This window comes from Nicotiana attenuata, unplaced genomic scaffold, assembly GCF_001879085.1.
Source record: "Nicotiana attenuata strain UT unplaced genomic scaffold, NIATTr2, whole genome shotgun sequence".
NCBI classification, from domain to species: Eukaryota; Viridiplantae; Streptophyta; class Magnoliopsida; order Solanales; family Solanaceae; genus Nicotiana; species Nicotiana attenuata.
Genome location: NW_017673634.1, coordinates 18,760 through 29,241, shown reverse-complemented (window position 1 = coordinate 29,241; position 10,482 = coordinate 18,760). Strand labels below are relative to the sequence as shown.

The following is a 10,482-nucleotide window of genomic DNA, read 5'->3' as shown; positions in this document are numbered from 1 at the left end:
GAGTAAGGTGATGTAGTTTATTAGTTTTAGGTAATTCTTCATTAGAATTAATTAAGGATAGGGTGGAGGAATTAAAGAAGCGGGGAATGAAGGGAGCGTTTTTGGGAGGTATAGAGGTGGAGAACGTACCTCGGGTCCCTGTTTGTGCTGAAGTATCAGTGGAAATAGCATTGTGTAAGAGTTTTGTTGGAGAAGCACGTTGTATAGGTGAAGGTGGTGAGCGATGGGGCTGAGGGCTGTTTGTGCCATTGCGAGGTCACGACCTTGTAGAAAACTTAACTGTTTGCCATGGGGTTTCAAGAGTTGTAGTTTGTGAGGGAAGGGCATTGTTGGCTGCTATGGAGGGTGGCAATGGCGAAGAGGGGGTGGGAGTTTCAGCTGTCAAAATATGAGAAGGACAGGATTTGGTGTTATGACCAATGCGCCCACAGCGGAGGCAGAGTATGTTCAATCCCTCATACACGACAATTTTATTATGTGTGCCAATATATACATGAGTTTTCAGTGGTTTGGCGAGCGGAATTTCAATGCAAATGCGGGCGTAACAGCCTCTGGTTGTAGTGGAGGTGCAGGTGTCAAATTTTAGAAGTTGGCCAAGCTTATTTCCCACTAATTTTAGGAGTTCAAGATCGTAATACTCCATAGGTAATTCAGGGAAATGTGCCCATATTGCGGAGTAGGCAAGTTGTGCAGTGGACGCTACAAACTTCGGCTCCCATCGACGCACTGTAAGAAAATGAGCAAGAACAAACCATGGCCCATTGTGGAGAGCATGAAGCATGTTATCTTCGTTGACGAATTTGATAAGGAAAAAAGCATGCCCCAAGTCAATGAGATTGATAGGTTCCGCGGAGCTCCATAGTTTTAAGTAGTTGATGACCTATGAGTTTGCCAAATAGTTTAACAATAAGGGAACACTTCAATGGTGAATACAAGCGAGCTTTGTCAGCGGTCTGAGAGGGATGAAATCATCTGTATCATATGGGTTATCCGATTCATCATTAAGATCAATGTCCAAAAGGATGGGCTGGGGATCTAGTGGCAGGAGGTCGTTTGGTGAAGGAGTTAAGAGGGTTATTAGGAAGGTGGATTTAGAGAGATTTTGAGGTGGTGTATCAAGTAGCATAGGTAAATGATCAGGAGGATCATTGTTAGATATCACTGTAATGGAGGTGGAGGAATCTGTGGAGCTAATGGAACAGTAAGAGAATAGAAGGAGTGGGGGATGGGGAGAGAGAAAAGAGCATTTTACCAAGTGTATACGGTCGAAATCGGGGAGCTCGATTTCAAAGACTCAACAGAACCCCGGGACTCGAGTTCGGGCAGCACGAAGTAAAGACCAGAGATTACTGGAAAATGCGTACATTGAGAAAATCGAAGACCCGGCGTCATCTTCCTCGAGGGCAGTACAATTTCGATGACACTCAAGAAAAAGCGGGAATTTCTCAAGGACACGTGGGTCAGAGTATTAAATAAGGGATAAGATTTGTACGAAATAGTACAAGTCCGTACTAGGTTGTTATACAGCTGTACCAATAGAATTCTTTGCCATAATTGGAAATGTACCATATTAGGGTTTTCCCCTTCTATATAAAGGGGACACCAATCTTTGTAAAATACATCTGACTCACTGCAATGGAATATTCTACTCTGCCTTTCTCGTTTGCTGTGCTCCCTAATTGTTCTTCAGCTTTATTATTTTGACTTTATTGTTCATACTTTGCTTACTTTTAGCTCACCTCGAGGCCCCCAAGATTATCGAGCTCGAGGTCCCCATTGCTCTAACAAACTGGTTTGTTTCATCAATTCTTCTTACTTAAACCTAATATTACTTGTATATTCACTAGTATTGGAATAAATCACATATCTTTAAAACCATAAATTATCTTTAATTGTTACTCACATTTTTTGAGGTAAACAGTTTGGCGCCCACCGTGGGGCTAAAGATAATAGTGATTATTTTAGTGCTAGTTTTGCGATAACACACGTTATTCTTCACACTTTTTCTTGTCAAAGATTCTTTGATTTCAGGATAAGATATGTCTAGCTCAGCAAACGCACCTGCTCATGACAGTGAGGGACTCGTAGAAAACAGTGGTATAGGGGTCGGTGTACCACCCATAAACCTAGAAGGAGTGCCAAATATAGAGCCAGTTGATATCAGTTTGCATAACTCTCTAAACACGGATGCGGGCACAGACCCCGTAAGGAATGTACGTAGGGAAGCCCGGCCAGGGGACCAAGGAACACCGGGAATGGAAGAAGGGGGAGTCAGCCTCCAAGTGATATTCGAGATGCTGCAAGATCAGCAAGTCGCCATCGCTCAACTTTAGAGTGACAATAAGACTCCAAACACAGTTGAACCAGTGAACACTCGGCGTGCTGAACCAACGCCAGAGAGGCCTGAATGAAAGTGGCTCGGGGACTGACCTCGCGATTATGAAAATGCTCGAAGAACTAGCCAAGAGGATCGAGTCTGGAGAAAAGAAACTTGAAGAAAATGGAAAAAAGGTGGAGACATCCAACTCAAGGGTCGACCAGATACCGGGAGCACCTCCGATTTTGAAAGGATTAGACTCAAAGAAGTTCGTGCAGAAACCATTCCCAGAGAGTGCAGCTCCGAAGCCCAACCCGAAGAAGTTTCAGATTCCAGATATCCCAAAATACAACGGGTCCACTAATCCCGATGAGCACATTACCACATATGCTTGTGGCATAAAAGGAAATGATTTGAAAGACAGTGAGATTGAGTCTGTTTTGCTAAAAAAGTTTGGAAAAACCTTGTCTAAGGGTGCCATGATTTGGTACCATAACTTACCCCCTAACTCTATTGATTCGTTTGCCATGTTGGCAGACTTATTTATAAAGGCACATGCCGGTGCCATAAAAGTCGCAACAAGGAAGTCCGATGTATTCAAGATAAAGCAAAGGGAGAACGAGATGCTGAGGGAGTTTGTATCCCGCTTCCAGTCAGAACGAGTGGAGTTACCACCAGTCTCCGATGACTTGGCCGTACAAGCCTTCACACAATGGCTAAATGAACGAAGTTTGATAGCTTCGAAGCAGCTGAAGTGGAACTTGATCGAATATCCCGCCGTGACTTGGACGGATGTGCATAACAGGTACCAATCAAAAATTAGGGTCGAGGATGACCAGTTGGGAGCCCCTCAGGCTCAGTTTACCCAAGCAGATTACTAGCAAAGGAGTCAGGAAACGCATACAGGGAGTCAAGGTCAAACAAGGAAAGATATCATCCATACATCGAAGATCGAAGGATCATTCCAAGGCGTAACATACCTCGGAATTATCGAAGAGTAGATCGAGGTCAAAGTTCCCGGGGAATCATGAGCAAAACCGAGTTTTATAGGCACTCGGAACCGGTAGAGGTGTCCCGATTATCAGAGTACAACTTCAGCGTCGATGACTCGGGTATCATCTCAGCCATTGGCATAATTAGAGATACTAGATGGCCCAAGCCTGTACAGACTAATCCTTCCCAGAGGAACCCCAACTTGATGTGCAAATATCATCATACTCATGGGCATCAGACCGAGGATTGCAGGCAGCTTAGAGAAGGGGTAGTCTGGTTGTTCAACGAGGGGCATCTTCGTGAATTTCTCAGCGACCGGGCCAAGAACCATTTCCGAGAGAGAGATGTAAATAGGAAGAATGAACCTGAAGAACCTCAACATGTCATTCACATGATCATCGGTGGATTCGACGTCCCACAGGGACCGATATTCAAATGTACCAAGTATCCATCATAAGGGAGAAGCGGACTCGGGATTGCGTGCCCGAGGACACCCTCACATTCAGCGAAGAAGACATCAAAGCCTTATCTCAGCCTCACAACGATGCTCTGGCAATTTCTATCCTTTTAAATAAAGTTCAAGTTAAACGTGTTCTCGTGGATCCAGATAGTTCGGCAAATATAATCAGGTCAAGGGTCGTAGAGTAGCTCGGGTTGCTCGGTCAAATCATACCAGCATCTCGAGTCGTGAATGGCTTCAACATGGCAAGTGAAATGACAAAGGGGGAAATCATCCTCCCAGTCAATGTGGCCGGAACCATACTAGATACCAAATTCCATGTTATCGGAGGTGACATGAGGTATAATGCTTTGCTTGGAAGGTTGTGGATCCATGGCATGAGAGCGGTACCATCGACCCTTCATCAAATAATGAATTTCCCAACAAAGTATGGCGTGAAAACAGTATATGGAGAACAACATGCAGCTAAGGAGATGTTTGCAGTACATGACTTGGCACCGGTATCGACACCATTTGCATCAGAAAAGTCAAAGGAAAACAGGTGGCCAAATAGCAATCACAGACCATACCCTCGGTTGAGCCCGAGGGACAGGTGATCGAGGACGAAGAAGAAGATTTCCTCACCCCCAGAACCTTCATTGCCCCTGAGGAATCGGATGCGACGAAGTCCACGGTCGAAGAACTCGAGCATGCCGTATCGATCGAGCATCTTCCAGAACGAAAGGTATACCTGGCAACGGGGTTAATCCCCGAATTCAGGAAAAAACACATTCAATTTCTTATCAATAACATTGATTTCTTCGCCTAGTCCCACTTAGATATGACAGGGATCCCACCAGAGATAACTACCCATCAACTAAGTGTCGATCCCAGATTTAAACCAGTGAAGCAAAAGAGGAGACCTCAGTCCGAGGTAAAGTTTGCATTCGTCAAAGAAAAGGTAACCAAACTTCTCAAGATAGGGTCCATTAGGGAAGTAAAATATTCCGAATGGCTAGCTAACGTAGTGGTAGTCCCTAAAAAGGGGAATAAACTTAGAATGTGTGTAGACTACAATGATTTGAACAAGGCATGCCCTAAAGATTCCTTCCAATTGCCCAACATCGATCGTTTGATCGATGCTACGGCCGGCCACGAGATCCTTACTTTTCTCGATGCCTACTCCGGGTACAACCAAATTCAAATGAACCCGGAGGACCAAGAAAAGACTTCGTTCATCACGAAGTATGGTATGTATTGTTATAATGTAATGCCCTTTGGGCTAAAAATGCAGGAGCCACATATCAATGCCTAGTTAATAAGATGTTCGAACATCAGATAGGCAAGTCCATGGAAGTTTATATTAATGACATGCTAGTTAAGTCCCTGTGCGCTGAGGACCATTTGACCCATTTGCCGGTGATGATCGATATCCTAAGAAAGTACAACATGAAGCTCAACCCCGAGAAATGCGCTTTTGGATTCGGCTAGGGAAAGTTCTTGGGTTTCATGGTGTCGAGCAGGGATATCGAGATCAACCCCGATAAAATCAAAACCATCATTCGAGACTTAAAGAAAAGGTTAGATAATACAAAGGGGAAATGGAGAGAAGTGTTGCCCGAAGTACAATAGGCATACCGAACAACGTCAAAATCGAGCACGGGGGAGACCCCGTTTTCTTTGGTTTACGGGTCTGAAGCATTGATTCCGGTGAAAGTCGGGGAACCTAGCGTCAAGTCTCAGCATGCCACCCGAGGACTTAAATCGTGAAGCTATGAACACTTCTCTCGCACTACTAGATGAAAAACATGAGCCCGCCCAAAAACAAAGGATTGAAAGGTATTACAACAGAAGGACGAACCTTCGATATTTTAGAAAGGAAAGCCAGGCCCCGATTGGGAAGGACCGTACCGCGTCCCCAGAGTCATGGGGAAAGGATCCTACAAACTTAGCACAATGGAAGGCAAGCAGTGATCGCAGCCTACTCCACACTACTATTTAAGTAGCGAGAGAGGGTCGGAGCAGCTTTTACCCGATTTAGGATCGGGATCAAATCCACAGAGAGCTAGAATTTGGAATCGAGAATCTATCTAGTGTAGAATTGTGTATGTATTCTTAATTACACTTCTATTCATTTTTGGGGTTTTTGTTTACTTCTACTATTATCAAACTACAAATGGTAATTACAACTAAATTATGCTAAGAGTTATAATGCTACGAGTTGTTCAAATAGGTTTAAAAGGCACTAGGGTAGTGACTACCGCCTAGGTGGTCAATTGACGGGTACTTGAATCTAAAGCACGTTTGACATGTTTGGGGAATATGTTATAACCGTTGCACGACTTTACCCACTCTACACCTCTCGGTGGTTTGAGTGATTTCGCCCGAATTGGCTTTCTCAAGACCAATTGGGTATGCAAATTTGCACAAGCAACTAGGGTTTAATTCGGGTATTACTCTGTCGAGGTTTAACCCTTTAATTGGGGCTATCAATCTCTTGAGTACGCCCCAATTCACTGTTGGACCAATTTTCGGAGACTTAGGCTCTCTTTCTCAAGAAGAGCTCAAGTCAACTCAACACAAACTAGTGTTTGCAACCACTAATTCAGAAATTAACCATGAAATTGGCCCAAATAACAAACACCCATAGTCAAATTAGCCCTAAAATACAAGACCCATCAATTACCCACACTAGGGTTGAGCCACAACCCTAGCTTATGGGTCTAGCTACTCATATTTAAAGTAGAAAAGCAAGAAATAGATGAAGACAAGCTCATATTAATTAATCACTAAGTTAAATACAAAGATTCAATGATTAAAAGTAGCTAAAAATTTCCCAAAATGACTTAGAAAGTCGAACCCAGAGTGCAGCTGCTTAATTACAATATCTGATACCCTAAAAATGGAAAAAGAAGCTATTTATACTAGGCTGAAAAATCTGGACAAAAATGCCCCTACGGGGTTAGTGCGGACCGCACAAAATGGATCGCGGTCCGCACTGGGGCTTTGGTCTTGAAAAACAGCTCTCTGAATCTTGGCATCGCGGACCGCACAGAATGGACTGCGGCCGCGGAGGCTTCTAGTGCAGTCCGCGTAAAATGGACCGCGGACCGCGGAGGCTTAAAACTCTGAAAATGGCAACTCTCTGATTCTCCTCACCGCAGACCGCAGAGAATGGACTGCGGCCGCGTTGATCTTAGTGCGGACCGCAATAAATGGTAGTGCGGCCGCACTGCCTCTTGACCTGAAAATCACCTATCTGAATCTCCTAGTGCGAACCGCACACAGTGGTGTGTGGCCGCACTAGGCCTGTTTAGCCTGAGCTTGTCTTGTCTTTGGCACTTGTGCAAGTTTTACTCCGTTTGAGCTGATCTTTGACATCTCGTCACTTTGATGATCAAACCTGCAATCAAGCACAACTTGTGAGCCTTTTGGGACTATTTTGTATGACTTTCTAATCAAAGCATAAGCAAGAAGGAGTATAAAATGCGTCAAAATCCCTAGTTATCAAGCAACTACCAAACAATTGGAATGTATCGTTGCTCAAACGCTATTACTGTTGAGGTATGACCTCCCACCCTTTTTTTTCATTCGTATTTAAAACTAACTCCTTGCAGATGTTCGATTGGAAACATCGAGGCACATTTCAGCTCGAAGATCATGGGTTTTAAAGCATGCGTTGCACTCTTTTTCCCTTAGATCGGGTTTTATCCCAAATGGGTTTTACCAGCAAGGTTTTTAACGAGGCAACACCTATATGCTACCTAAGGAATATTCAACAAGTACTAAAGGCTTCTTTTCAATCAACCTCGAACACTGGGAGGGAGGGACCACCTTCGGAGGACGCTTCTCGATAGAAGCAATTCATAGGAGGACCTTGATAGGGGAACGTTGTAATAGGCCAAACGGTCAAATGAACCGTGTCCATGTAAAATAGCCGAGCCCCCAGCAGCAAAACATGTACGCATATATCAATTATTTGAAGAAGCATTCTTATTATATCAAAATACTTTGTGCCTCAAAGAAGTCTACTATTTTTCACATTTAACGGCTCAAGGGACCCCGAATACACCCAAATACTGGGGACTGTCGCCGACGATCGACACGTCGAGTCATTGAACGCTCGAACTTATAAGACCTCAAAGAGGCACGCTCGAACTTATAAGACCTCAAAGAGGCACACTCGAGCTCACAGGACCTCAAAGAGGCATCCCCTCGATATTAAGGCCAAGGCCATCACACTCGGGGACTAAGGTTGCGGCCATATAAAAGACTACAGTCATATGAAAAGGCTACGGCCAAAATAATGCGGTTCGTAAACATCCGACTTCCGCCATAAAACTAAAAGGCCTTCATGTACTTCGAAAAAATCCGGTTAAATCAGGCTACCCTCGGCAAAAACAAATTATAAGGGGCTTCGATATAATCAGCCCTCGAATAATGCGAAGGCTTCGATAACATCAGCTTTCGAAAAAACCTCAAGAGGTATACAATTAACGCTGCATTACAAACGAGGTTCCAATCAATCGGACCTTCGACAAACCCAGACGGGTACCAAAAATGCGTGCTAAGGCATACAAAATTTTCAGAAAGACTTTTGCCGAAAAGAGGAAAAAATTATAGCCATTTTGGAGGCCGAATCGCCCCAACTTAAAGAGCCTAAGGGCCAATATATAAGAGCCTAAGGGCCGATATAAAAAATCCTAAGGGCTAACTTTATTTCGAGTTTGAGCAAATACTCACTCGATCACCAAGCCCAAGGGCTACCCAAGTTTGAGAAAATTCAACTCGGGGACTATCCACGAAGCCTAAGGGCTAACTTTAGTTCGAGTTCGAGCAAATACTTACTTGACCACTAAGCCCAAAGGCTACCTGAGCTCGAGAAAGTTCTCACTCGGGGATTATCCACGAAGTCTAAAGGATAACTTTATGTCAGATTCGAGACCTTGCTCTCGGTCAACACGAACCCAAGAATTCCTATTCACATCAATTTAAGCTTAGCTCAAGGGCTAACAAAGGCCTCAAGTAGTATTACATTGATCGGTTAGAAACCTAAGGGCCGTCATGACCCAAACCAGAACTCGAATCGGTCATTTAAATTACAAGACCGAATTTTCAACAAATATGAACAAGATCCAACACAAGCCAAATATGAGACAAAAATAAAATCCTTTTGTATTTCCAAGAGATAGTTACAAAATATATTTACAACACCTACGAGGGGTCCTTACACAGGAACAAGGAAGCAAAAACAAAGCCAAGAACCTAATACACTTAAAGGGCCATATCCTCGAGAGCGGTGCCTTCAGGAACCTCCTCCGAGATATCAATAGATGATGAAAAGGCTACAGCCTATCAAAGAGCAAAAACTTTTAACAAGCGGAGAAAATTGTGGCCTGGTGGAAAACTTGGCGAGTATGGGTCTTGTCCTAAAGCCACTCCCTGAGACGATGTACCGGTGTGGGATGCAAAAGTTAGTAGATGATAGTACCACCTCGCCTCCATAGAAAGCAGAAGGAATGAAGTGTTGCACCAGGTTAAAGTTAAGAGAGATGACCAACAGGGAAAAGGTCGCATATCTCCTGATATAGGAAAGGTTTTGCGCCCCTTTTTCGTTGCTTCAAATCGAAGCTTCGAAAAGAAAAGCCTTGGCGTAACTGCTAAAGTTGCTGCCATGTGACCAGGAGTTCACAGGTTTTGAATCATGGAAGCAGATGGTTAAATGAAAAAATAAGGAGGGAAAAGAACCAGAGTAAAAATGGTGAATGAACATAGTCTTTGTCCAAATCGGATAACCTCATATTTATAGAAAGGCGGTGAAAAGAGGTGACAATTTTGGCGACGCAAGTGGTCGACCGACACTGGTGCGCATTTGATGTTCTGGGGAAGAGCGTTGACATGACATTTTCGGTCACTTCAAGCGCCTACGTCACAGGTATGACATCATCCTAAAAGACTAGGGAACATCGAGGCCCAAATTGTTTCTTAATCTTAGAAGCACGAGGCCGAGGGAAGTCAAGAAAATAGGGGCCAAGACCCCGTTCTCATTCAACTCGGGTCCAAAGGTCGCGTCATACAAGCTCGATCTAAGCTCGAGAATTACCTAAGACCTCAAGAGGCACCGTGTTAATCAGTAAAGAACCTAAGTGTTCATTGCGTTCTAAGTTCGAACCTACATTCAGGCCGATAATTTGGGTTGTACAAGCGAATTTTCTATAAATAAAGAAAAATGAGATTTGCCACAAACCAAGTTCCTTTATATTCACAAAACACACTTGCAAAACTCCCCCCACGGAGCCCTTACATAAAACAAAGAAATTAAAAAGGACCTAGTCTATTATCGGGGTCACTCGCTCGGAGGCAGCATTCACCGGAATTACATCTTTGGTGGTCTGATTTTCAGCAGCCTGATCTTCGGGGGCATTTTCCTCTTCGGGGACTTCGTCTTCGTCCTCCCAACTCTCGGAGCCGCGGTGAGAATCCTCATCAGTAGAGAGCAGGCAGCTGCCTCTTCTTCCAAAACCTTCACCTTCTCAATTTCTACAGAAAGGTCAAAGCCTTTGGCATGCACTTCCTCAAGAGTATGCCTCCGAGATTCCAGTCGAGCATAATTGACGGCGCAGGATAACTTAAGCTCAGCTGCAGTAGATACCTCCCTAGCCCGAGCATTGGCAGCCGCAGCATCAGTTCGGTATGAAAACACGAACGCATCAGCTTCGGACTTAACCTTAGA

The 10,482-nt window shown here is 44.1% G+C and overlaps 1 protein-coding gene across 1 annotated transcript; it reads right to left on the bottom strand.

Annotated features, from left to right (window-relative positions):
• Window positions 1-256: 256 nt before the first annotated feature.
• Window positions 257-1,392, bottom strand: LOC109216905. Its single transcript, XM_019381123.1, has 2 exons — window positions 1,264-1,392; window positions 257-880 (listed from the first exon to the last, which is right to left on the bottom strand). The coding sequence occupies exons 1-2, from the start codon at window positions 1,390-1,392 to the stop codon at window positions 257-259; spliced, it is 753 nt and encodes a 250-aa protein (XP_019236668.1).
• Window positions 1,393-10,482: the final 9,090 nt, after the last annotated feature.

Coding starts and splice junctions, on each gene's coding strand:
- LOC109216905 (XM_019381123.1), bottom strand. CDS start 1,392: ATGACGCCGGGTCTTCGATTTTCTCAATGTACGCATTTTCCAGTAATC. Junction 881..1,263: donor CGAGCTCCCCGATTTCGACC/GTATACACTTGG, acceptor GCAAACTCATAG/GTCATCAACTACTTAAAACT.